Raw genomic sequence first — 27,992 nt, 5'->3', positions numbered from 1 at the left:
CTGCACCACAGCAGAAATTCCTTCTCCACCCCCCCTCCAGATCTTCTGGAACACCCTTCCTCTTCCCAGCTTGGATAATTTCCCTCTCTCTGAAAAGAATGGCAGGATAGAGATAAATTCCTGCCCAGATTAACTGCCCTTTTCAAATCTTTTTCTGTCTCTAGGGCTTTTCAGGGGACCCTGAAGATCTGAGTCCTTGCTGAGCTTCATGGCTGTGCACTCCGTATCTTGTGCCTGGCCGATCAAGTCAGAGGCTGGGCAAGGGCACCTCACTGGCTGCTTTGAACTTGACTCACCACAGATCAACACTTTGCATGTTATCTGGCTACAAATGGAACCTATTTCCAGGAAGGATTGAGAACGTGTCTCACCAAATGCTAAATATACTTGCCTCTCCTATACATTTCGAACGAGTAAGACAGACCCAAAAGACAGTAAGAAAATGACCATATGGATTTTTGACTTTTTCTTTTTAAAAAAATTTATGGAAGAAATGAGCATGCAGTAACAGTGTGTTGCACAGTTCTACCAATGTGAAAACGTGTACATTTGTGTAACTACCACCACAAGCAGAATACAGAACAGCTCCACCACTCCCCAAATCTCCCGTGCACACTCTCCCCACCCCATCCCTGACTCTGGGCAACTGCTCATCTGTTCTCCACCACCACGGCTTTGCTTTTGAGAAAATCCTATGTAAGTAGAATCAAAGAATATGCAAGCTCTTGAGATCGGCTCCTTGAACCTTCGAGAATCATCGACGTTGGTACCCGGGGCAATAGCTCATTCCTTTTTCATATCTGTGGCGTGTATGGTCATTTCCCCCTCTCTCATTCCTGTTGCTGGCAAGCTTGTCTTTTCCTTTCCCTCCTTACAATAGGTTTATTAATTTTATTGACTCTTTCAAAGAACTAGCTTTCCATTTCATTGATTCTCCTATTCTTCTGTTTTCAATTTCATTGATTCCTCCTCCTGCCTTTATGACTTCCTTTCCTTCACTTGCTTTGGGGTTCTTTTTATGCTATACTGTACCTATGCTACATGCTACAAGCCTATGTGCTTCTGCTAGTGCCTCAAGGTAGAAGCTCAGATAATTGGTTTAGACCCGTTGTCGTTTCCGACTAGTTAATACTATAAAAATCATTCTAGGCACCCTGTAAGTCATGTTTCACAGATTTCTGAATGTTGTAATCTTATTGTCCTTCCGTTTTCAATTATTTTCTAATTTCCCTTGAGACTTCTTTTGGACACATGGGTTATTTAGGAGTGTGTTATTTAATTTCCAAAGTTTAACAGTTTTCCTGTTATCTTTCTCTTGTTGATTTTTCTCTAATTTCACCAAGGTCAGACAACACATTTTGTATGAGTCTAATTATTTTAAATTTGTTAATCTGTATGAACCAGATTATGGTCTATCTTGGTGAATGTTCCATGTGCACTTGAAAAGAATGTGTATCCTGCTATTGGTGGGTGGAGTGTCTTAATATCTGTAAGTTCTCATTGGTTAATGGTGTTTTTCAGTCCTTCTGCATCCTGGGGAATTTTCTGTCTCCTGCTTCTGTTTACGACTGGGAGAGGCGGTGCCAATACCTCCAAGCGCAATTTTAGTTTTTCTTTTTCTTGTTTTCAGTTCTGTTTTTGCCTGATGTATTTTAAAGCTCTGTTGTTAGACACACATTTACAATTGCAATATATTCTTTTTTTTTTTTGTCTTTTTTGCCATTTTCTTGGGCCGCTCCCGAGGCATACGGAGGTTCCCAGGCTAGGGGTTGAATTGGAGCTGTAGCCGCTGGCCTACACCACACCTCACGGAAATGCCAGATCCTTAACCCACTGAGCGAGGCCAGGGATGGAACCCGCAACCTCATCGTTCCTAGTTGGATTCGTTAACCACTGAGCCCTGACAGGAACTCCTGCCATATATTCTTGGTAAACAAACTCTTTTATCGTTGTGGAATATTCCTCTCACCCCTGGCAATTTTCTCTGCTCTGAGGTCTACTTTGTCTGATATCGACACAGCCAGTTCACCTTACTTTTGATTCATGGTTCCATGTTGTATCTTTTTACTTTCAACCTCCATCTTTGAGTATTTTAAGTGTGATTCTGGTTGAGAGCCGACAGTTGGGTCATGCTTTTGAAACCATGCTTGCATACATACTCTGACAGTCTTGCTCTTGTAATTGGGGTCTTTAGACCAAAGCGTGGCATTTTTTTTTTTCTGCAAAGGGCTGGATAACAAATATTTTGGACACTGTGGCCTATCCAGTCCATTGCATTACTCAGCCCTGGTGTTGTGGTGAGAAAGCAGCAGGGGCAGTACATAAAGGAATGCATGTGGCTCTGTTCCAACAAAATCTTCTTGGCAAAAACAGATTTGGCCCCCTGGCCATTGTTTGCTGGTGTAAACCGTTATATTGCATTTAACTTAATTATTGATATGTCTGAATTTAGAACTACCATTTTATTATTTTCTGTTTGGTTTGTTCCCTCTGTTTTTGCTCTTCTGTTTCCCCCTTCTTGACCTTTTCAGATTATTTGAACATTTTTAGTATTACTTTTAAATTTGCTTATTGAACTTTTTTTTTTCTTTTTCAGCCACGCCAGCAGTGGTGTAGGTCACAGACGAGGCTTGGATCCCATGGAGCTGTGGCTGTGGTGTAGGCTAGCAGCCGTAGCTCTGATTCAACCCCTAGCCCCTGGGAACTTCCTTAAGCCGCAGGTGCCGCCCTAAAAAGCCAAAAAAAAAAAAAAAAAAAAAAAACAAACAAACAAACAAAAAAACCCTTTCTGAGTATCTGTCTTTGAATTGGTGTGTTCAGACCACTCACATTTAATGTGATTATCGTTACAGTTTGATTGATACCTTGGTGACTTTTCTAGTCGCTGCATTTATTCTTTGTTTCTCCCCCTTCTTCTGTCTCCTTTATGCTTGTAAAATAAATAGAGAATTCTGGTCTTGCATTTCTTTCAAATGAAAAAAATTGGGGACATGCTGTCGAAGCAAAGTTTGAGAAATGGTGCCGCCCTCTATCCATTTTGTCAGCACAGGCCGTACGATAAGCCTCTGTTGTCAAGGGAGCACTGCCACGTCGCAGAGTCTCGGTACTTCTGAATTGTACGTGTTTCTCCTTCTGTTCCTGGCAGAGCCGAGGCGATGGGCCTTCAGGTCTCCAGGGACCGAATGATATTTTACAACCAGGTTTGCGCCACACGTAACTGCGTTTATGAATTATCTGATAGGCAGCCTGTTCTCAGTGTGCAACAGAAATCTTATTCTCGCTGTCTTAGTAATCTGATTGTCAGGAATACAATGAAAAATGAAAAAAGCGGTGTGATTCTACTTTCAGACCCAGTGGCAGTCACGGTGGTGAACTGGCGGGGGAGTCAGCCTTCAGTGAACTAGGGCAGGAGGGCAGCATCTCTCTGTCAAACGTCCCGTGTTTAAGGGAATATGTGGCAAGCCCTCTTCTCCTGGGGCACAGATGTTCATTTCCAGCCAATGCCCTGTAGATGTCACCATTGCCACTTCTCAGGGGGAAAAGTGCTGGTTTCACCGGGGGCTGATGGAGGCCAAACTTTGTTAAACTATTTAGTTGTCAAGGAAGCAGGAGAATCTGGCTGTCCTGACCTGTTCACAGCCAGTCCTCTGGAAGTGCTGAACTCTGGGGTATGTCCTCACTCTGTAGCATCTTCATCCACTGTCTGGTACCCAGTCTTATAAGGAACTCCAGCTTCAGAAACCCTTATTTGGCTCCTTGGAGGTGGGATTCTTGTTTGTTTTTTTTTTTTTTTGCCTTTTCTAGGACCGCTCCCACAGCATATGGAGGTTCCCAGGCTAGGGGTCGAATCAGAGCTGCAGCTGCCGGCCTACACCACAGCCACAGCAATTCGGGATCTGCGCCACTTCTGCAACCTACAGCTCACGGCAACGCTGAATCCTTAACCCACTGAGCAAGACCAAGGATCGAACCCGGAGTCTCATGGTTCCCAGTCGGATTCGTTAACCACTGCGCCACGACAGGAACGCCAGATTCTTCTGTTGTCAACAGTCTTTCCCACCGTCTCCTGTGTTTGCTCTCTTTCCTCTCCTCCCTGGTCCCTTATGAAGGCACCGTCTCGGGCCTTTTTCTTCCTCGTTACTCACGCTCCTGTCAATCTCTGCCGTCTTACGTCACTTCTATATAAATGACTCCCAAGTCTCCTTTTCTAGAATCTTCCTTTTCTCCTCCTGGCATCTAATGCCTAACTCCCCATGCTTAACTCCCTCCTGGAGTCCTCGGCATCATAAAGCACAAAAAATCGTGGGAGCCGACAGAGGTGGGCCACACCGGGTGTGGAGGGATGCTGCATGCAGAACAGCAGGGACCTGTAGCTGAGTTAACTTCAGAGAAGTGGCAATTCAGAGGCACAGGGGACTAGAAAAAAGCAGTTCCTCCCACAGGAACCTCTGGGGAGAACAGGAGAGTCAGAGGCTGTGCCTGGCATGTGGGCTGAAATTCTCAACAAGTTCTCCTGCAGTCCCAAGGGACAGGTGAGAGCTGAGTAAAAGCATCTTTCTAGACGAGAAATCCCATCCTTCTACGTCCACTGGAGGCACAAAGGGTACCGCTGCAGAGAAGACATTTAAAACGAGAACCTGTGACCTCCTAATGTTTCTGAGCTATAAATACACAAGTCCTCAGCGGACCTAACACACCCTAGTTTGTGATTTCTGTTTGGGAGTGGCTGGGGCTGGGGTGGGGATGGTTTACCCCTTATCGCCTGGAGCATCTTGCACCTGTTTAACCCCAATGAGCCCCCTAACGGGCTCAGCCCCTGGGTCCGGGGGTCCTGTGTCTGCCCTCTCCTTTCCATCAGACCCTCCTTCCCACCCCTCTCACCTCCAGCCTGGAGTAGTGTTACTCTCCTGTTTTCTCCGTCTGGAGTTTTCCTTCCACCATCCAGCCCACACCCTGCCGCCACATTCCTCTTCCTAAAGTCCGGCTTTCAACACGGCAGTGCTCTGTCCAAATCGCTCAGTGCCTCCTGCCGGCCTGCCTCAAACTGAGCCTCTCTTTACTTTGCTGTTCAAGTCCTCAGCCCTGCCGCCACATTTCTAGAAACTGACAGCCCCACACTCCAAGCTTTAGGCCAATCAGACTCTTCACTGAAGAACCAGCCTGCCAGGTTCCGGGGCTGTGCTACCTGCCAGGCTGGATCCTCCCCCCGCCCCGCCGCCTCTGCCCACCGAAACCTTATTTACCCTCAAGAGCTGGTCCACAAGCACCTGTCCTCTCCGACAGGCCCCCGCGGCCCCCGGGGGAGGAAGCAGCCCCCTGCAGGGTCCCTCAGAGCCACATCCATAGGCCCCCCAGCCACGCCGTCCCCCAGGGATGCGAACAAGCATCTCTCCTCTGGAATCGGAAGTTAGGGTCTGCGGCGAAGTTTTTAAATCTTCCATTTGACAAACAGGTGTTGAATTAAACTGAATGGCTAAGGTGCACGGTGGCATGTCTTTGGGGTTCTAGAGTTTGTGTGTTAGAGAGGAGGCTCTCGGGGTCACTCACTGCTGTTCTACTGTCCCCCAGAAGTGTGTTACTGAAAAGGGATATTCCCAGAGAAAACTCTAGGATGTTCTCTGAACGGTGACATCACCAGCAGAGACACAGAGTGGGCCAGGCCGAGGAACGGGCATCGTCTTGGCGGAGCTCTCGCCGGTAATAAACGCCAGCACTGCCTCCCAGCGTTAGAGCAACAGAATTCAACGCAGGCCCCAGAGCACGAGAGCCCCGTCACTCTCGTCTTGTCCCCGATGCTGGACCGTCAGGTACCCCAAGTTATAGACAACCTGACGTTGAGGAAGTTAACAAAGGCATCGTCTCAAGGAGGTTTTGAAACTCAGGCCATGGTGTCGCCTATCTCCTCAGGCAGTAATTCTTCCCTTAAAGCTATCGTTTCGTCCATGCGCGCTGGCGTGGAGGGGGATTTGCAGCACTTCCTTCGTCATAAGACACATTCCCAGTGACATTTCAGCAGAGACTTGGGGCGCTGTCAGAGGGCCTGGGCGTGGCCTCCAGCTGCCACTCCCACCATGCTCTGGGCCTGCCCTGTTCTGCCTGCGGAGTATTTCAAAGGCGCGAGCTTCCACTGCAGCCCACACCAGCCAACTGCAGACCTCCTTGTGAAAGGGCAGAGGAAACCCCTCCCTCTTCTCTCAAACGTCCATCCGTATTCAAAAGCAGCCTCGTTTAATAACAATAATTTAAAAAGAGGAGTTCCTGTCGTGGCGCAGTGGTTAACGAATCCGACTAGGAACCATGAAGTTGAGGGTTCGATCCCTGACCTTGCTCAGTGGGTTAAGGATCCGGCGTTGCTGTGAGCTGTGGTGTAGGTTGAAGATGCTGCTCAGATCCCGAATTGCTGTGGCTGTGGCGTAGGCTGGCGGCTATAGCTCCAATTGGACCCCTAGCCTGGGAACCTCCATATGCCGCGGGTACAGCCCCGGAAAAGACAAAAAAAAAAAAAAAAAAGAAAACTTTTTTGGGAGTTCCCGTTGTGGCGCAGTGGTTAATGAATCCAACTAGGAACCATGAGGTTGCGGGTTCGGTCCCTGCCCTTGCTCAGTGGGTTAACGATCCGGCGTTGCCGTGAGCTGCGGTGTAGGTCGCAGACGCGGCTCGGATCCCATGTTGCTGTGGCTCTGGCGTAGGCCGGTGGCTACAGCTCCGATTGGACGCCTAGCCTGGGAACCTCCATATGCCGAGGGAGCGGCCCAAAGAAATAGCAAAAAGACAAAAAAAAAAAAAAGAAAGAAAAAAAGGAAAAAAAAAGAAACCATTTATGACAAAGTGTAAGAGAAATGAACTGAATTGGGGCAACTAGTCTCTATCTTGGCATCAAAGCTTATCACCTTATTATGAAATTTATATTATCAGTAATGAAGTTGGGTCTTAGCAGATCCAAGTTTTGGAATCTTCCATAAAAGCTGAGAAGACTCTGCCATTTAGAACTTTTTCTTTTCTTTCTTTCTTTCATTCATTCTTTCTTTTCTTCTTCTTTTTTTTTTTTGTTGGTGTTGCACCCACAGCATGGGGAAGTTCCCAGGCCAGGGACTGACCCTGTACCACAGCAGTGATCTGAGCCGTTGCAGCGACAACGCCAGATCCTCAGTCCGCTGCACCACTCGGGACACCTTGAGTTTACTTTCCTACAGACCGTGACGGCTTCCGTGACTGGCACCCCAGGCCAGGGGCTCCTATTACTCCTAGGAGCTGCTTGGCACAGCTGGGCAGGGGGCGGGTTTCTGTTCCCTTGATATCAGGAATGTTTTGATATTTGGGGGTTAGGATGAGAATTTCCCATGAGTCCTAAGGGTGAAAGCAAAGACTCTCGGTGCTCGCAGCAAAAGCGGCTGTGGTCACGATGAGTATGAAAAACACACCTGCATTAAAATTTTTGTGATAAAAAGTGCAACGGTAAAAGCAAAACAAATATTCATACACATATTCACATATATACTCTCTGGGGAGAAGGAGGCTGATGCATTATTCATTTTTACTAAGCTCTGAAAGTACACAAATGCCATTAATTTTCATGCCTTGTAAGCCTAAACGAATGATAAATTAAAAAATAGTTGAACTCCATCATCTATCACACTCCTAAAGCTAAAGATAAAAGTGATACAAATCAATAGAAAACATATGGAATAAATATAATAAATCTGACCAGAAATGAAATGAAAATAAATACACCCTTCGATGTAACTTGTGTGCAACTTGATGCTGCACAGCGAGGTCCACTGCATAAGACAGGACCATCTTCTGGAATGTTTCCTGGATCAGCCACCAGGGGGTGCTAGAGTCACGTGCCCGGGAACAAGGCAGTAAAAGATAAAAATCTTTCAACTTGACCCTGAGAACTGGGAGTCCCTGAGAGCCACACTTATCACTACACCTCCTGGGGGTCAGGGACCACATTTCAGCAGTGCTGTCTGGCTTGGTGAGGCCCATGCCCTGCTGTGGGGGCAGAGCTGTCTGGACCCAACGCAAGTGTGAGGTGGGTGTTGGCACATAAATGTGCCATCTTTGCGGCTCTGGACGCTGGGCTCAAGCTGTGTCACAGCTGACAACTTTCACAGCCACTTCACCAGGAGGTGTGAGGCCTGGAGCAGAAATGGAAGATGCTTACCTAGGCTCCTAATTCCTTTTTCTAGTGACTTAACGACATCAGCACATTCTGGACAAAAAAATATATATAGCCACAGCTCAATAACTGGACTGGAAAATTATCTCTATTCTTAAAGTGCACCCCAAGGCACATCCTTGAGGTCTATAAAATGAGGTAAGAGGGGTTTGTACTGGGTTTTAGCTTTGCATTTCTCCTTTGCGTGTCTTATTCATCCTGCTTGAGAGTAAAATACCTGTCAGATTTCCCGGTACTCAGAAAGAATGTTTTATTGAATATTTCAAAGTACCTTCGCCCCTAAATCACTACTCTCTCACAATAACCCCATGAAGAGTTATTCTCAATCCTACTTGAGCTGGAGAAACCGACACTCCAAGATGAGTGATCACAAGTGACTCAGGGGTGGGAAGCCGAGAGGGGCCAGGGTGTATTCCCGCTGGTGACGCTGAGGAGGCTCAAAGGGGGGCGGTGACCTATTCAAGGTCTCTTGTTAGATGGAGGCAGAGGCAGGACTGACTCCTGGCTGGCACGGTGCCCTCTCTTCAGTATGCCATGCTGTGCAGACACACATATGCTCCGGCGTCGAAAAGACAGAGGTGGAGAGTTCCCGCGGGGTCTGCCAAGCGGCAGCGCTAAGAGCTACAACGGCCTTTTCCGCCTGACTGTGGACGTCACGCTCTGCACAGCTGGTGTGCTCGGCGTGACCGTCGCTCACACAGAATAAAAATAATAATAATAATAATAACAACAACAACAACGCATCTGCTTCCCACAGAGTGACCCAGAGCATCTCAGGATCACGAGGTCTCGTACCAGGAGCTCCATCATCAGAAGCTCCCAGGTTGCGTGGTGCCCAGGTGCAGGTGCCCCTGACCCCCCCATGTCACCCATGGGGTGGTCCCGTTTGGTAGTAATGGCGAACTCTCAAATCAATGACCGTAAACCCTGCAGAACATACGCCAGCCTACGTGGAAGCCTCTTATGTTCAATTACAGACTTTTTAAAAAAAATGTCCTTTTTTTTTTCCCTGCTGAGGTTTATCTGGAGAGGCAGTTGAGATCAGAAGGACAGAGAGGAGAGCACCCTGTGTGGGAGGTGAAATGCCATGGGCATTTGGGGAGGCCTGTCTGGGGCGGCTGGTGGTGATTTACTGAGAAGGAAATGGAATTCATGTCCGCCATCTGTCCTGCTGAAATGCCAGGCCGCGGGTGGCTCCAGCCAGCAGGCAGGGCTGATGGGCATTCCGACAAATCACCTGCAAGCCCCATGTGCACGCAGGAGAAAGGAAACCCGTGGTCCCTGGCTGGCAGGAATCGTCCCGGGGCCCAGAAGGGAGTGCTGTCCTTTCAACACGGGAGCTCTCTTCTCGGCCACGACGCCATCAGTGGGTCCAGGAGCTCCCACTGGAAAACACAGGGAGTCACCAATCTGCTACCCCCAGCATCTGTAGGCGAATCTACCCAGAGGAAGGTTTCTCGAGGATATGTTCCGACGCTCTGCAGGAAGCGTGGAAAGCCCAGTCCAAGGGCGGCCAGAGTAACAATGTAAATGATATCACGGCACTACAACGAGCAGCCCTGCTCTCCTGTCTTGATGAAAGACTTGACAGTCAGCGGAAAATATGCATCCAGCGACTCTTTCTCCACTAAGAAAAATGCTCAGTATTTACCACGGCAAGTCTGGCCCCTTTGGCGCCTCAGAAATGTGTTTGTAATGCTAATTTGTACAGGGGTGGGAACCCGGCCACCTCGGTGGTTCAAGGTTGACCCCAATGGTACTAGAACAAAAGGAACCTGGCCACTGCTGGCTGGCGTGGGCGTTTTAACTAGAGAAGAGTCTGAAACTAAAAGGCAAAACTATTCGCCTTGTCTTTTACCCCAACGAAATACATTGGCAGTTGGCTCTTTTGGTTAAAGGCTTTCAGCCGAAAGCGAAGCAACAGAGAGCAGGCCAGGCTTCTCTCCTGGGGCCTGGAGGCTGCAGGGTAGCATACAGGTCAGAGAGCTCCCCACGCTTTAGGGTTCAGATCAAGAAAGCCGAGGGACAGGGGACTGGTTAATAGTCTTCTGATTTTTCTTCCTCGAGTTAGCTAGAAATTTAGTGGGTTTATTTTCTGAGTTGGGGAGCATGTATATAGCATTTTTATTTCCGATTACAGGCATGGCAAGTCCATCTGTGAAACTAACACCTTATGGGTTATTGATATGCGAACACGTAACGCCCAAACCTCCAAGGTCAATGTCCATGTTCTCCCCAAACACTCCCTGGCTGCTCAGGGTGGGGCATGAACGCACAAATTACACTCCAGGCTCCCACCAGCCCTCCTTCCACGTTCCTGCTAAAGCCACAGCGCAGCTACAAACAGATTAGGAATGGCTAGGAACAGCCCAGGAGCTGCCGGACACTCCGAAACTGAGCCTTTCTGCCTTTTCAGAAAGTCAGGCCGGGCAGGGAGCTGCTCCATGAGCATCGTGGCCCCGAGGAGATGCTCCAGGCCGGAGACCATCTGTGTCCCCCCAACAGCCGAGGGGACCAGCGTGGTGGCCCCTGCTCTCTCTGCACTGAAAGGTGCAGAAACTTCAGAGCCCAGGGGGCTCAGGTCTAAATGCAAACAATCGCACGCGCCATCCTCTCCCAAGACCTCACCTTCCAAAAACACAATTACACCTTTTCATTTCTTTTAAAAATAATTTTCCCTTTTGGACGCAAGGTCATTAAACCTTCTTCCCAGACTAATGTCCTTCACACCCAGGTCTAAGCTTGGCTCCCCAAACGTTATACGATGCTGTCGGAGACGCTGCAGGACCTGAGGATCCAAGAGGGTCTCTGCTCCCAAGCCCAAACGAAAACACGCACGCACAAATAAGCATCACCACCGCCGCCCTCTGCCCAAACCAAGAGCCCGTCCACCTCCACCAAACGTGGCCTCACCTTCCCGAAGAAAAGCTGCGTGGACACGGCGAGCGCCTGGAAGCCGCGGACGGCCCTGCTCAGCTCCCCCTGCACGAGGCCGAGCTGCCGGGCTTGCTGCTCACACCGCTCCTTCAGCCGCTGCACCAGCTGCCGCTCGGCCTCCCGGGCCTGCGGGTCTGGCTTAGGGGGAAAACCATTGCGGGGGGCCGTGGTCCTCTGCTTGGGGTATCCTAGGAAGAAAGATGGGGCACCCGTGAGAAGAGCTCCAGCCCAAGTGTGACAACCACTCCTAATTACAGAGAGGGGGGACAGACGTTAAATATTGTTCTGTTGATGTGGGGTTTTTTTTTCTTCCCTTTTAGGGCCGCACCTGCCGCATATGGAAGTTCCCAGGCTAGGGCTCGAATATGAGCTGCAGCTGCCAGCCTACACCACAGCCACAGCCACAGCAATGAAGGATCCGAGCTGCATCTGTGACCTACACCACAGCTCACAGCAATGCTGGATCCTTAACCCACTGAGCGAGTACAGGGATAGAACCTGCGTCCTCAGAGAGATAATGTCAGGTCCTTAACCCTCTGAGCCACAATGGGAACTCCTGTTGATGTGGTTCTAAGTGCCAGGTTTTATGCTCTGAAAAAGAGCAACAGACACAATCGCCCAATTCCTCCTAGCTGCCTGCATTTCCTCTAGGTCTGCTTCGAGAGCCTGGAGCAGTTGTTCTGTTTTTGTGTTTTTTTCTTTCAAGGGGATCCCTCTTTGAAAATGTCTAAGGGGAACTCCATCAGTGAATCCAAGCTGAAGTCAGAGGCACGACCTAGCAACCCTTTAACTGGACCTCAGTGAGGCATAGCTTACACCCTCTTCCCTCCCATCCTGTGACCCTTTCTTCAAAGTCAGGTTCAGGCCACACCTCGGATGACCTCGGCTCCAGGGATTTCTGGCTTTAAATCCCTACTGCATCTACATTCTCCAAAATGGTCCCCCTGGGTGGCCACTTTGTGGCTGAAGGTCCCGTCCCAGCCACCATCGCCTCTCCCCTTTCAAGAGGAGAACTGCCTTTTCTCACTTATCACTGCACGGCAGCCAGAATCATCTTGACAAACACAAAAGAGCCCATGGCCGGGGCTGACGCTCCCCTCCCTGTGCTGTTCCATCCCAGTAAGAAAGCCTTCACTCCTTGCCATGGCTGCAAAGCTCTGAGATCCGACGGCCCCTGCTGGGCAAGCCTATGGGTGGGTGGGGAGGCGCACAGGGGAAAGAACCAGAAACTGTCTGGGGTTGGGGCGGCTTTCAGGGAGGTGATTATCAGCCTGAAGCCTGATGGAGTAAAGGCAGGCCCCAGGCGAGAGCCGACACAAGCACTGCACCACGGCCCCAGCCCCGGGGAAGCAAGCTTAAGCCTCCCTCCACCTGCATCCTTCTAGCTGAGGCTCAGCGGACCTGACACCCCCAAGAACCCCTGCGGCGGCCATGGACTTGCATTCCCGAGGCACAGTCTTTCCTTGGCGCGACTGGATCGTGTCCAGGAGGACACGACAGGGACACTGACCACGCCATTGGGGATAAATATAAACCTCTGCCTCCAACCTATCAGGGCAGAACATACAGTGAATCAGAATCAGAAAGGGGTGGTCTCTTCCGGTACCTGGTACCCTGAGATGCACAAGAGCCATGGGCTTGTGAACAAGGGGCCTCATCTTTTAAGGGGAAAAGATGGTTAACAGAGCTCAATACTCTGGACTGGGAGCTTCATGACGATAACCATGCTAATCCTACTCAAATCTTCCTCCGCTTACGAAATCATCAGAGGATGGAAGGCGACCGCACAAACAACTCTTAAACGGGTGTGGCTTAACAGAATGATAGAATGTGACATTACTGCTTCTTTAGAGCTGCCTTTGTGACAGTAGGGTACACAGTATCCCAGCAAATTCACTTGCCCCTTGCAGGCAAACCAATTTGAAGACATACTTAATCCCAACACTCTCAATGCTGAAAACAAAAGAAAAATTACTACCAACTAAATGTGAGAGATTTCACTGCCTGCACTAAATTCCAAGACCCAAGGTAGCGGGTTTTTTTTTCTTTTTTGTTTTTCTCATGATGCCTGTTTACCATTTTATTGTTGTGGCTGGTGGTTTTATAAAACACTCCGGTGTTTAATTGATGTGTGGAGGTGTCAGGTGCCTGACGCTATTACACCAGAAGGCACTTCTTTTAGAAATCTAAAGAAAATAATAAAACATGCGTCCAGCTCAGTGAATTGAAGCTAATTGCAATCTATAGCATACGGAGCCCCCTCTGAGCTTGTGGCTATTAGTTGGTGTTCATGGTGCATGTTTTTGGCTGTCAGATTTATCCTCTGTTATTCTTACTTTTTAAAGACGGAGGTATAGTTGGTTCACCGTGTTGTCTTAGTTCCTAGCGTACAGCAGAGTGACTCAGTTGTACAGACATACACACTTACGCATATTCTTTTTCAGATTCTTTTCCCTCGTCGTTTCTTATAAGATACTGAATACAGTTTTCTGGGCTACCCAGTAGGACGACCACTATTTACTATCACTGCCGTCATTATTATCATCATTTTTAGGGCAGCAAGCATACTGTAATTAGGCAATACGCCAGGTTTTGGTCAATCCTATTCCTTGGTGTTTGCTTTGATGTTGGTGTTACCTTTAAAAATTGTATTGCTGGATAGGTGAGTTTTTGGCGTCATGCTATTTTCTGCTGAAGAGCGCAGTGACTCAGTTATACGATTCTTTTTCCTGTTGTTGAATCACTTTTATGTGTATTCTCAAAGTCGCAGGCTCCTCATCCACATGTCTGCTCCTGGAGCCACGGAACCCACGTTCCGAGCCAGGATGGAGGCTCCCCTGAGAATATCAGCTTTGGGCATCAACACTCCAAGCGGACGTCTGGCTTCTCTGTGGCCCCAAACCCCCCGATGAACCCCGTCCTTCCGTGGGAGTCCTGCCGGGCTGCACTGTCCCAGCAGAGACCAACATCGCCAGTGCGAAGACTACAGGGATGGTGTGGTGACAGTGGCCCACGTCTGACCTCTTGCACCCATACTTCTCGGAAGAGCCACCTGCTCTCTCTAAAGGAGGGCCCTGCCGTGTCCCCTGAGGACACTTCCAGGTATTGGGAGATTTGGTTATTACCTTCTTCCCTGTTCCCCGTGGTGTGTATACTGCATCTGGGAAGCTGGAAGGTTCAGAGCCGGCAGGCCTGTGCCCCTGACCTCCCGGCAGCCAAGCCGAGTCTGCGTGGGTGTGGCCAGTCCCTCCCCCAACCTCAAAAGCCCCGGGTTCCTACAATACCCTCATTCCCATCCAGTTAAGCTCAGAAACCGGTATTAATGAACACAGGCCTCCAAAATGGGGCTTAGAGATGGTTGCGGGGTCTTTAAGTGAAAGGGTAAAAACACTAGGGTTTGTTTTTTTTTTTAATTTCTCTGCCCCTTGTAAACTTCCCAATGGTTAATGAGGCCCACAAGTGTTTGATGTGAGATATACAAACAGAAATACCTGGACCAGTGTCTGGCCATGACCTTCCGACAGAGCTGATTTTACATGTGTGCCTCACGTCACGTGTTTTATGGGGGACCAAAATGTTTGATGAGTTTTCCTGAGCACCTGTGAAGGAACGAGGCCCTGCCCCTTTCCTGAGTCAAGTCAGTGTCAGGAGGGGCCCGGCCCAAGACCTCACTGGGCTCTCAGCACTTGGCGGATCCACTCTGCAACGCCTCTGAGGAAGCTCACGGGCTGGGGCGGCCCCTAAATCCGGAGCATGTGCTCCTGTTATCTCCATCTCAGCCCAATCACCATCCCTTTGCAGCGCTCCTACCAGCTGGGTAACTTTAAGAGAATCTACGATGGTCCCAGGGAGCACCGGTGAGCCAGAGCAAAGAGCCAGTAGCCTTATATTCTTACAAAGGTGAATGAAAGCAGTTTGCGTGCAAAGGCTGAGCCCCAGGAAGAAGGCGGCCCTTCAAAATGGAAAGAGGACATGAAAAATTCATCTGCACTCATCTGGTCACTACCCAGAGGATTCTAATGGATGCAAGAACGTGGTTCAATTTTAAAGCTGGACGCTTAGCTGACTTGGTAACTGGCAAATGGGGCTGCCTTGGGACCTGCCTTCTTAACTTAGAATCTCAGAGAAAGCCCACGACCTAAACATTTGTAACCAAGAAGGAAGAGGATGGAAGGACACAACTTTGATAGCCCTCCAGCTCCAGGAAAAGTGCTGCACGACGTGAGTCCACATCTGAACAAAGAGGGAGTCTGTCTCTTGCAGGCTGGCCCCGCGCAGACAGACACCCAGGGAGCACGTGTGCCCAGCCTGGGCTTGGGTGGGGCTTTATTTTGCTTAAACCAATTGAAATTTATTTCAGAAGATTGTGCCCAGCCACACACTACTTTCTTCTTAGCACTGGCACGTGTTTGCCTGGGGCTGGCTGGTGACAGGCAGGGTGAGGGCAGACAGCGCTGGGGGAGGACGTTTTTTTCTCCAGCCAGTTCTGAACATGGGTGAGGGCAGGAATTACTAAACTGGAGAGCCCCCAGCCATTTAAAAATACCCTAGAAAGGAGAAGTGTACCTCTCCCATTCCAAAGAAGGAGCAGATTCTTTCCTACTTTGATGTACAGAAAAACAGGGGGAAAAAAAACCCAGGAAGTTACAACCATGGTGTCCAGAGCCAGCCATGAAAAATCCATTACTGTGACCCCTGATCTAGACAAAGATTGACAGACGACACTCTCAACTTCAGGAAATTTCTTATTATTTACAAGAAGCGCAAGTGCTATTCATCAAGGCAAAACTAAGCATCTCCATTCTCTAAGCGTGAAAAAGCATGAGATTAATAGGGCTAGTTATAGCAACTGCTAAATTAAGACAATTTTTTTTTTCACCACACCTGGGGCATGCAGAAGTTCCTGGGCCAGGGATCAAACCCAAGCCACAGCAGTGACAATGCTGAATCCTTAACCGCCAAGCCACCAGGGAACTCCTGTAAATATTATATTAAAAATTATACCTACTTTTGGCCGAGATGGAGTAAGAAGGATCAGACTTATTTTCTCATCTGAAACTACCCAAAACACGTGGCCGAAATACACGTCTGTGGTTTGCAAGACATTAACCTTAACTAAAGCCCAGGGATCCCGAGGGTCGGAAAACACGAGGTGACCCCTACCACCGTCATGGTCGCCTGAGCCCATTGCCTTGGGTGGCCTTCCAGGCCATGGCACAGCGATCGGGAAAACCAGGGGGACCTTGGTGGTTGCCCCAAGTTGGGGAAGTGGAGCTGTGGGCTCAGGAAGTTCAGGGGTCAGAGGTCAGAGCAGCTGAGAGGACAGAGATCCACAGAGAAGCAGGTGGAGACACACAGAGGGGCCCTCAAGTTTCCACACCCTGAGGACAGTGACCAAGACCGGGGGACGTTCCCGGGAGCTCAGCAAAGGCAGGACAAGTTCCCGTGGCCTGTGTTAGAGCAGAAAACCTCGCGGTTCCTGGGGCAGCAGGTGGGACAGCGGGAAGGGAGGGTGCTGCAGTAATTCAGCCTGAGACCGGACTTCCTATGGTGGCTCAGCGGTAATGAACCCAACTCGTAACCATGAGGATGTAGGTTCGATTCCTGGCCCCACTCAGTGGGTTAAGGATCCGGCGTTGCTGTGAGCTGCACTGTAGGTCACAGACGCAGCTCAGATCCTGTGTGGCTGTGGCTGTGGTGTAGGCTGGCAGCTGCAGCTTCCATTTGACCCCTGGCCTGGGAACTTCCATATGCCGTGGGTGTGGCCCTTAAAAGGAAAAAAAAAAAAGAATCAAGCCATATCTCACACTATATACAAAAATTAAATGAATCGGATCACAGACTTAAATATAAGACCTATAACTAGATCTTTTAGAACAAAGTTTAGCAGAAGACCTTGGAGATCTTGGATTATACAAAGATTTTTTAGACACAAAAATATGGTCCATAAAAAAATTATGAGTTGGACTTCATGAAAATTAAGAACATCTAATCTTCAAGAGATATTGTAGATGTTAGGAGAATGCAAAAGAAGCCACAAACGGTAGAGAAAAAAATTGAAAATCATATAGCTGAAAAAATTGAATCCAGAATACGTAAAATCTCTCAAAATTCAACAAAAAGAAGACAACACCCCTAATTAATTAAATCAAATTAAAATGGCAAAAGACTGAACTAGATATTTTATCAGAGAATATACACAGACATCAAAAAACATAAAAGGATGGTCAACATTATAACATCATTGGTTACTTGGGAAATGCAAATTAAAACCACAAGTTACCACTATGTATTACAATGCTTCTTATTACAAAGGCTGATCAAGGCTATGGAGGAACCGGATTTCTCAGACGCCTCTGATGGGAATATAAAATGGCACAGCTACTTTGGAAAATAGTTTGGAAACCTTTTAAACATTTTTTAAAAGTTAAAACATAGCTACCATATGACTCGGGCATTCCACTCCAAGCTATCTGTCAAAGGGAATGAAAGCAGAGGTCCATACCAAGACTTGTACAGATGTGCATAGTGGCTTCATTTATAACAGTCAAGTCCTTGGGGAAAAAAAAAACCCCAAAGTGCCTCAATAGGTAAACAGAAAAATTGTGGTATTTACACAGTGGGGTTCCATTTACCAATAAAAAGGAATGGATTACTGCCACATGGACAGATCTCAAAACAGTTATGCTGAGTTTAAAAAGCCAGATAAAAGCAGAGTGTACATCGTATGACTCTATCCATCTAAATCTTTAGAAAACATAAACCACACTTTAGGGACAAGGGGGAGGGGGCAGGGGCAGAGGGCCAGTGGGCAGGATGACAAAGGGGCACCAGGAAATCCCTGGGGATGGTGGACACGTTTGCTATCTTGATTGTGGTGAGGGCTTCCCATGCGTACACATAAGTCAAAATTTATCACACTGTATGCTTTCAGTTCGTGTAGGCTTAATCTTTGTGAATACACCACAATAAAGATGTGTCAAAACTATAGCACTGCACACTTTCTTTTGTTTTGTATTTTCTTGGCATAAACATTCCAGTCCTTTTACTTTCAGCCTTTTAGGATTCTTATATTTGGGGCGTGTGCTTTGAAAACACAGAGTTTGCCATAGGCACGTAATGAATACGTCGTGACTGTTCGATGACCGAATCCAGTCTGGTCATCTGTACAAAGTGCTTCAGTCTGAGGGTTTAGTTCGTGTACGTTCACCATGGAACATCCTGAATTTGTTTCTACCACCTTATTTTATTCTTTCAGCTTCTTCCTGTTTCCTTCCTCCCTTCCTTCTTCCCTCTCTTTTACTCTCTCTGTTTCCTTTTTCCTTTCTCTCCTTTTTGCCTGCATTTACATTAATTTTATTTCTTTCACCCCTCACCCCAAGTAGAGGGCTCGGAACTCTCCTGTACTGGTTATCCTAGAAATGCTGACTGTATGGTTTAACTTCACCACGTCTCAAATGACACATGGACAACATCTTTCCCCTCCTTTTGCTGGTAAATGCATTTCCGCTCTACAAATACTGCAATTTATCCATGAACTTAGACGATAGGGACCTCGCTCATGGTGCCTTACTTCCTTGTGTGTGTCTACAGATTGTGCACAGTTCACATTGTCTTCACCGAGTGACACAAGTACTGCAGCCCTTGCAGCTGGCTTTTCAGATGGCAGCGGTAGCAGGGATTCCAGCTCTGCCTGAGGCCGGGTGGGTGGGGGTGAGGCCATCCTAAGGGAGGAGCCGCTCCCTTCCGACCTTCTCTCAAAGGGCAACAGGCCAGATTCCTGCAAGGTGAGGTGGTTTTGTTTTTTTGTTTTTCCTTCCTAATTTGCCCAGTGAGGCTGCTGCCCTTGAGAAATTCCAGATTTCGGCAGGATTCCCTGATCGCATCTCCCACCCTATGTGGGTCCTGGGCTTTGTCTCTTGACCCACTCATGTGTGGCTTGAGATTACTTCCCGTACATTTTTAATTTACAGGAAATACTAATAAGTTCACTATTCTCCAAGCTTTCTGGTTAACAGCAACGAAGTAGCAGCGAGGAGTGCAGGTTTGGGATTCAGAGGGTCTGCCTTCAAACCAGGACTCTACTAATTATTTCCTCTGACTCTGGCCAAATTAACAAAACTCTCTGTACCTCAATTTCCTCACTGTAAAGGGAGAGCAATAATAATGCCTGTTCTCCCATTACTGTGGGCATCAAATAAACGAATACACTTAAAGAGCTCAGGATAGTACTTGGTATGCAGCAAGAACTCAAACATGAGGTGCTAGTATTGCTACTATTTTTGTGCTTAAAGAAAATGTCCTGAGGTTCTACTGCCTTCTTTTCTACCAAGGGGTTGATGCCTTACAATATGAATGTGCCTAATAAATAATGTTTCCCTTTCACATGACATCACACAGCTTATTCATACCAAGACATAAATAATTTGATATCCACTGTTTCTCTTTTTCTTTTAAGGAAATTTTTTTTTTTTTTTGGTTTTTTAGGGCCACACCTGCAGCATATGGAAGTCCTCAGGCTAGGGGTTGAATGGGAGCTGCAGCTGCAGGCCTAGGCCACAGCCACAGCAATGCCAGATCTGAGCCACGTCTGTGACCTACACCACAGCTCAAGGCAATGCCGGATCCTTAACCCACTGAGCGAAGTCAGGGACGGAACCTGCAACCTCGTGGATAATAGTCGGGTTGGTTACCACTGACCCACAATGGGAACTCCATTTTTAGAAAATACTCTCTCTCAAGGTTAGAGCTTCAGACACTGTTTATCAATTAGAAATTCATCATAAATTATTTTATATGCTGGAATATAAAACACATCAAAATTATTTCATAGGTTGGAATACCAGATACTCCTACACAGAAAAGATTCTCCCATGTCAACATGGGAGCATAATAGCATTCTGTTTTTTAAGACAAACTGATGCCAACAGCTGGTTCATTTCAGCAAGAGTCAGAACACACGAATACATGTGCGTCGAGCCCTGGAACAATCACGCATACCACGTGGGCTGGCATGGCTCCACTAACGACATTTGAGCAAAACCAATTCCAAGTTCAAGTCTGCTCCTCAGATAAACATGATTCGCATTTCTTAAATACCTGGTGAATGAAGCTTGGTGGTTGAAGCTGCTATTCTCTTAGGAGATGAAACTGCAGGTTTATTAGCATCTTGATCTTTCTGTGCTTCTTTCTTTGTTCCTAGATATAGTTTAAAAAGAGAAAGAGAGGGAGTTCCAATTAATGCAAATTGTAGAAAGGGAGCCTTAATGAAAGGCACACAGAACAAAATAATATTTGGGTGATTTGTTGCTATGGTCACCACCCCCTGTGCTCCAGGAATGACACACTTGTTTAGAGCAAAGGGAATCTTAGTGTGAGCGGTCAGGGGAATAAGCAGCTGCTGGCTCGGATGTGCTGCAAACCTTTCCCGTGTGCAGAGGTCACCACACCCCAATGACCCTGACAAACTACCTAGGAATTAAAAGTGTACTGTCCTCAGCCACCAAGTAGGTCTCCCTGGCTCCTTCTGGAAGACCGAATTTTCAGACGGTTGAGGAGGAAGCTGTAGCTGAACCCAGCTGCTCATGACTCCAGCATCAGGAGAGCCCAGCCACGAAGGACACGGTCTGTCTCTAATTAATTTCCAGGCATCTGGGCCACAGAGGTGACCTGGGGGAGGGATCACCTAGGGGGCCTATGCTGCAGCTGAGCCTTCGTCGACTCTGCTGGCAGAGCCGGCTCCAGCAGCACGGGACCACTGAGCGGGGGCAGCTTCTTAGAACAGCATGTCTCCTCTGTGTGCTGCCCACAGACACACCCTCACGCCACCTCCATCAGAAAGTCAAAGGAGGAGTTCCTGTTGTGGCTCAGTGGGTTAAGAAACCGACTAGTATCCATGAGGATGTGGGTTTGATCCCTGGCCTTGCTCAGTGGGTTAAGGATCCGGCATTGCCATGAGCTGTGGTGTAGGTCGCAGACGCGGCTCAGATCCTGCGTTGCTGTGGCTGTGGTGTAGGCCAGTGGCTACAGCTCTGATTTGACCCTGCCTGGGAGCTTCATATGCCACAGGTGTAGCCCTTAAAAAGCCAAAAAAAAAAAAAAGTCATAGAAATTGCCCAGACCTGGGCATACCTAGACCCGTCTCCACTTCAGCACGGTTTATTGTGTCATTTCCAAAATAAACCCGAGGGATGGTGACGGTCCCTCAGAGGAAGAGTGCAAACGTGCTACTCTGCCCCAACACCCTGCAACCTCGCTCCTCTTCCACAAGTAACTGCTGCGAGCAATTTGGTATTTCTTTTTCCAGAGCTTTCTCTAGGCATTTATAAATATACCTCCGCAAATACAAACACAGCTATGAGCTAAATGAATCACATAACTGCAATCCTTTTTACCTACGCACACTTTTGAAGATCTTTTTCAGATCAGTGTATTCACAGACCTTCTAAAGATGCCACATCATGTGAATGGGCAAAGATGCGCCGTGACCTACACCCATGCTCTTGCTGATGAGCGCTGACACGGTCTGAAAGTTCTAGCTGGTGAAATACTAAACGTGCCACAATAAACACCTGTTGACGCGTTTCTCCATAGACACGTACCGGTTTCTGCCCAGGGTAAATGCAGAGATGAGCTCTCGCTGGATTAAGAGTCTGCTCATTTGCAGTCTCGCCACACACAGCCCAGTGGTCCTCCTCAAAAGCCAGAAGTTTACACTCCCAACCAAGTGTGTGAGGCCCATTCTTCCCCCGTGCCCCGTTCCCTGGCGACATGGAAGTCACTGTCATTTCAATTTCTGCCAGACACTAAGCATCTTTTCAAATTGGTCACATACATGTCCTTATTTGAAAATGGCCAAGCTGAACCCTTTGCCCATGCTTCTTCCGGATGGGTGGGAACTCTTCATTATTCTGGAGAGTGATCCAGCCTTTCTCTTTTTACAACTATTGAGAGTGCCTTTCATTATAGTGTAGTTTTAAAGTTTAATATGTTCAAATATGTCAACTTTTCCCTTACGGCTTTAAAAGCATTATTATAGATTATTCATACATATGTGTGCCTGTAAGTGTATGCATGTGTGTGTGTGTGTGTGTGTGTGTGTGTGTGTGTGAGAGAGAGAGAGAGAGAGAGAGAGAGAGAGAGGCACTGGGGGAGGGATGTCAACTTTTCCCTTACGGCTTTAAAAGCATTATTATAGATTATTCATACATATGTGTGCCTGTAAGTGTATGCGTGCACATGTGTGTGTGTGTGTGAGAGAGAGAGAGGGAGAGGGAGAGAGGGAGGCACTGGGGGAGGGACCATTTCTGGGGTCTGGAGATGGAGGCAGCCACCTGGAGCCAGCCTTTCCCCCTCTCTCTCATCCTTTTCTGGCCTCATTGGGCTACCGTTTCCTGCAGCCTCACTGCACCTGCCTCCATCCCTGTCCACCTCCCTCACACCTGAGACCACCTCTTCCCTTTTATTGCCTTTGGAAAAACTGTTTCCATCTCATGGATCTGACTTTTCTAAGGCCTGAGTCCCATTTTTGCATTTCTGCACCCCTCGGCTTTCTTTCCCTTCCTACTCCCAAGATGCTGCATGCCTTTAGTCTTTCACCTCTCGGTAGATGCACCACCATCCCCTCACCGCCAGCCCACGAGGAGACATCCCGACTTGTCTCTTTGCTCCCTGCCCCGCTCAGCCCATCAGCAAAGCTTGGTGGGCCTCCTCTGAGAAGCTCTCCCAGGGGTGACCACCCCCACCCACCCCCTCTGCAGAGCCCACGCCACCATCGGCCCTTCCTCCCCCCACAGCCTCGCAGCCGCTCTGCTGCTGCCACACCCGCCCGTCCGCCACGTACATGCCACGGCCACAGGTGAACAGCTTAAAGCCAAGTGTGAGCCAGTCCTTCTCAGTTTCCAAGCCCTCAGTCACCTCCCAGGAGATGCAGAGTGAAACACAAACTCCTCATCACGCCAACAAGGCCCTCCCGTCCAGCGCCATCCAACAGGAACAGAACTGAGCCACTCACATGTGATTTTAAATTTCCTAATAGCATTTAAAAAGTACGGTGAGATGAATGTTAATAGCATGTTTTATTTAACCCAACACGTATCACTTCGGTGTCTGGCACTGGCCACATTTCAAGGGCTCCTCGACGGTTTTTTTTTTTTTTGGTCTTTTTTGTCTTTGTTGTTGTTGTTGTTGTTGCTATTTCTTGGGCCGCTCCCGCGGCATATGGAGGTTCCCAGGCTAGGGGTCAAATCAGAGCTGTAGCCCCCAGCCTATGCCAGAGCCACAGCAACACGGGATCCGAGCCGCATCTGCAACCTACACCACAGCTCACGGCAACGCCGGATCGTTAACCCACTGAGCAAGGGCAGGGACCGAACCCGCAACCTCATGGTTCCTAGTCGGATTCGTTAACCACTGCGCCACGACGGGAACTCCCTCCACGACATTTTTGAGGGCCCAGGGCCATGGTATTGAACAGCCTGGCCCCAAACCTGGTCCCCAGGGTACCCACAGGCACCAGTGATGGTTAACTGGAAGTGTCACCTGGACGGGGCTACAGTTGCTCAGATATTTGGTCAAATGACATTGGAATTGATGGACTGAGTGAAGCAGATAGGCCCCGCCGCCCCCTACGAGGGGCTCATACAATCAGCTGAAGGTCTGAGAAGAACAAAAGGCTGAGGGCTGAGCTGGAACCTCCATCGTCTCTGCTCCTGGACTGGAACCTACACCACTGGCTGCCCTGGGTCTCCAGCTCACTGACCGCAGGTCTTAGGACCTCCTCAACTTCCATAATCCTGGAAGCCAATTCCTCATGATAAATCTCTTTACAGATATACTATTTACTTATAAAAATACAATATATTCTGTATTATAAACATATTAATATATAAGTATATATTTTTATATATATTCTTTTTTCTACCTATAAAATATGCATATATGGATGTATGCATCTCCTATTGGTTCTGTGTCCCTGGAGAACCCTAACACGCACGTGTGCATGCACACACACGTAGACACAGCCCTCTGGCCCTGCTCGCCCGCTCCAGCCTCACTGCTGACACGCTGTACCTCCTCCCGTTTGGGGTACGTTGTTCGAGCTCCTTCAGTACAGAATGCGCTTCCCCGAGACCTTGGCCTTGGTTCACTCACCTGCTCACTCGGGTCTCTGCACAAGTGGCAGTCTTCGAGGAGACCACGTCTGACGTTCCAGGTAAAACAGCGCTCCTGCCACCTGCCACTCTCCCCCTCACCTGCCTCGTTTTTTCTGCACAGCACTTACTACCCACGACATATAATCCACTCACCTGTTTACTGTCTACCTTCCCCACTAGAACATAAACTTCAAGCCAAGAGCCACACCCTTCCCCGGACACCAGGGCCGTTCAGCTGATGCCCCACGGTCCGCCCCCTCCCCCCAGGCTCCTCTCAAGATAGGTCATGTCCAGGCACGTGGGGGCTACAGAAGGCTGACCCCGAGGGGTCCCAGAAGCCCACCCCCTACTCCACTCCTCCGAAGCCACATCCACCCTGCAGAGCATCCAAGTTACAGCTAATCTCACTCTTCTCTCCCTCCCACTGCTCAGAGTTCAGGCATCAACTAACACAGAGAGGCGCCCAGAATCCCGGGAGCTGGGAAGGGAAACGCTACAGGCCAAGGTCTGCAGTCCGCACAACACCTTAAAGGGAAACTAAATATACGTATTTATGCAAAGTTTCAATATTTTCCATCCAGCATTTGTGGGGTGCTACTTGGCAGCTTCTATCAAACACCGACATCACACATTGATGGACTTGACCCGGCAATTCCGCTGCTACAGACCTCTCTTCTGAACAGGTGTACGAGTGTGAAGAGATGTATTCAAAGACACGGGTTAAATAAACTGGAGTATATCATACAACAGAGTACTGCGCCACCATGAAAAAGAATGACGTTGCTCTAGAATATGCGGCATGAAAAGACGCCTGTGAGAAGTGAGTTCAGCGTTGAAAAGTATGCCTGCTATTATTCCATTTTTTTACAACACAGAATGTTCCCTATATTATAGTTGTAAACATATTTTTAAAAATCTGAAAGATCTTTCACTAGTTTTTTTTTTTTTTGCTTTTTAGGGCCACACCTATGGCATATGGAGACTCCCAGACTAGGGGTCTAATTAGAACTACAGCTGCCGGCCTACACCACAGCCACAGCCACGCCAGATCCAAGCCACGTCTGCGACCCACACCACGGCTCACGGCAACGCCGGATGCTTAACCCACTGAGCCAGGGCAGGGATCCAACCCACATCCTCATGGTTCCTAGTCAGATTCCCTTCCACTGCACCATGATAGGAATTGCTACTAGCTTTTAAATATTTCTAAATAACGGTTACTTCTGCATAGTAGGATCAAGGGGATTTTACTGTTTGTTTTAATATACTTCTGCATTACTTCGGTTTTTAAAGGATGATCACATGTATTACTTTTAAAATAAAAAATAAACCAAAAAGCCATGAAACCCAAACCAAAATGAAAATAATTTGTCTGCTCTATGAGAGGATAAGGAAAGAAACCAGCCTAGTGCAACCACTTGTACAAGAATAACTTTGATTGAAAGTTTCATGATCCCTTCCCCTGGGAACACAGCACTGCTTGGAAAAGTCCTGCCTGGCGCTGGGAGTTCTTGATGGCACAGAAAATTAGGGCAATTAGTCAAGATGGAACAGTTGTTCTTGTAGTTTGCTTGCAATCTGGACTCACATTAGATGTTTAAGTGCACCATAAGCTTCCATTTCACTCTGTAAGATCCCCCAGTGCCTAGCAATGCCAGTTTTGGCCTCGTGGTCTTCCTGCTGCCCCTCTGACCACCCTCCCTCCGTCTCTGCTGCTTCCTCCTTTCCATGGTAAAGTGGCCCCAGGATTCTGTCTGGACCTTCTTGCCCACTCTCCTGGACGAGCCTGTCTAATCAGCACGCTTACACCACTGAACTGCACGCACGGACGACGCTAAGATCCGTTCTTTCCAGTCCAGATGGGCCCAGACACATCTCCTAAGGTCCAGACCTCTCTGTTCTGAAGTCATCTTATCCGTTTCCTGTTGCCGCTGGAACAAACTGCTACCATCTCAGTGGTTAAAAAAATGCACATTTATTCTCTTATGGTTGGGGGTTGGGGGGTGTCAGAAGTATGACGTCAGCCTCATGTGCTAATGTCAATGTGTCAGCAGGGCTGGTTCCTTCTGGAGGCAGCAGGGGAGAATCCACTTCCTTGTCTTTTTGAGCTTCCAGGCTTCCCTGGCTGTGGCCCTTTCCTCTACCATCAAGGCACGTCACTCTAATCCCTGCTTCCACCGCCACATCTCCTTCCCCTTGAACACCTCCTGCCTTCCTCTTATCAGGACCCTGTGATCACCCTGGGTCTCTCTGGATAATTCACCTCAAGACCCTTAATTAAATTAATTAATTAATCTTGTTTCATTATTTTAATTTTTTTCCACTGTACAGCATGGGGACCAAGTTACTCTTACGTGTGTACATTTTTATTTTTCCCACCCTTTGTTCTGTTGCGATATAAGTATCTAGACATAGTTCTCAATGCTACTCAGCAGGCTCTCCTTGTAAACCCATTCCAAGTTGCATCTGATAACCCCAAGCTCCCGATCCCTCCCACTTCCTCCCTTTCCCCCCCGGCGGCCACAAGTCTATTCTCCAAGTCCGTGATTTTCTTTTCTGTGGAAAGGTTCATTTGTGCTGGATATTAGATTCCAGGTATAAGCGATGTGATATACGGTATTTGTCTTTAAGACCCTTCATTTAATCACATCGGCAAAGTCCTTTTGACCCTGCAAGGTCACATTTCTAGGTTCCAGTGATTAATACATGGTCATATTTGGGGACCGTTCATCAGCTGATCACATCTCTAACTGAATGAAAAGTGAAAAAATCCTTTTTGCTCACCAAAACGGCACTAAGTATTCGGCCACCACTAGACCCCTGAATCCCTCTGTTACTTAGGAAGCTTGACCTAATTTCATCACCTCCTCTCGACCAGCCGTCTTCCCTTAGACGCAGTCAGCTTTCCCTACTTCCTTTCACCAGTGCAGACTCTCTGCCCCCAGGGGATGTCTCTTATGGGCCCGATGAGCTTCTTTCAGTGGAACCCATGCTGACCGTTGGGGAATGGGTCCTTCCCTCCTCTTGGTTCAAGTGTTGGGTGGGCCTGATAACCCCCTCCCCCCGCCGCCCCTGGGGAGCTTAAGCTGGAGGTGGGCATGTGACCCAGGCCTGCTCAACCAGGGCTCCGCACCCCACCCGTGTAACAGCGTCCTGGTTTATGAATGAAACCAAGATCCAAGCTGGTATAATGAGCGCTCTGCCTTGAGAATCTTGCTGGAAAAGAATTCCTTTTCTGATAGATGCCTAAGCCGGTGGGATGGAGGTCTGAATTGCCACTGACCATCTGAGTACCTGCTGGGGGAGAGCCTCTGTGAAAAAGAAGCCAACCAAGGGGAAGAAAGGCCAAGAGACGAAAACCGCTCGGGAGGGCACCGTTCAAGTGCCCTGCACAGCCTTCCCTCCCATTTGCATCACCTCCTGGACTGTCAGGCACGCGAGTCAAGGTCCCTGCGACCTTGTGCTTTCTTCTCTACTAAGAGCGTCTGAATCGGGTTTCTGTAACTTGCCACCAAACAAGACCTGGATTACAAAACGCCAGCCGGAGAAAACAACTCCTTAATAAATATATTTCACGTTCATCTCTCATGGCTGTACATCAGTGAAAGCTACTTCCAGAGTTCCTGTCGTGGCTCAGTGGGTTAAGAACCCAACTAGTATCCATGAGGATGCAGGTTCGATCCCTGGCCTTGCCCAGTGGGTTAAGGATCCTGCGTTGC

At 48.3% G+C, this 27,992-nt stretch overlaps 1 protein-coding gene across 3 annotated transcripts in view; it reads right to left on the bottom strand.

The window, feature by feature from the left end:
- MTUS2 (microtubule associated scaffold protein 2) overlaps positions 1 to 27,992 on the bottom strand; it is a 478,717-nt gene that overhangs the window by 109,763 nt on the left and 340,962 nt on the right. For all 3 annotated transcript variants that reach the window (XM_047755832.1, XM_047755833.1, XM_047755831.1), the window contains 2 exons: positions 20,219 to 20,317; positions 11,096 to 11,307 (listed from right to left, as the gene is read on the bottom strand). In XM_047755832.1, the coding sequence (XP_047611788.1) occupies positions 11,096 to 11,307; positions 20,219 to 20,317 (311 nt within the window). The remainder of the gene's footprint in view (positions 1 to 11,095; positions 11,308 to 20,218; positions 20,318 to 27,992) is intronic.

This window comes from Phacochoerus africanus, chromosome 13 (assembly GCF_016906955.1).
Source record: "Phacochoerus africanus isolate WHEZ1 chromosome 13, ROS_Pafr_v1, whole genome shotgun sequence".
NCBI lineage: Eukaryota > Metazoa > Chordata > Mammalia > Artiodactyla > Suidae > Phacochoerus > Phacochoerus africanus.
This window is presented reverse-complemented; position numbering and strand designations above follow the sequence as displayed.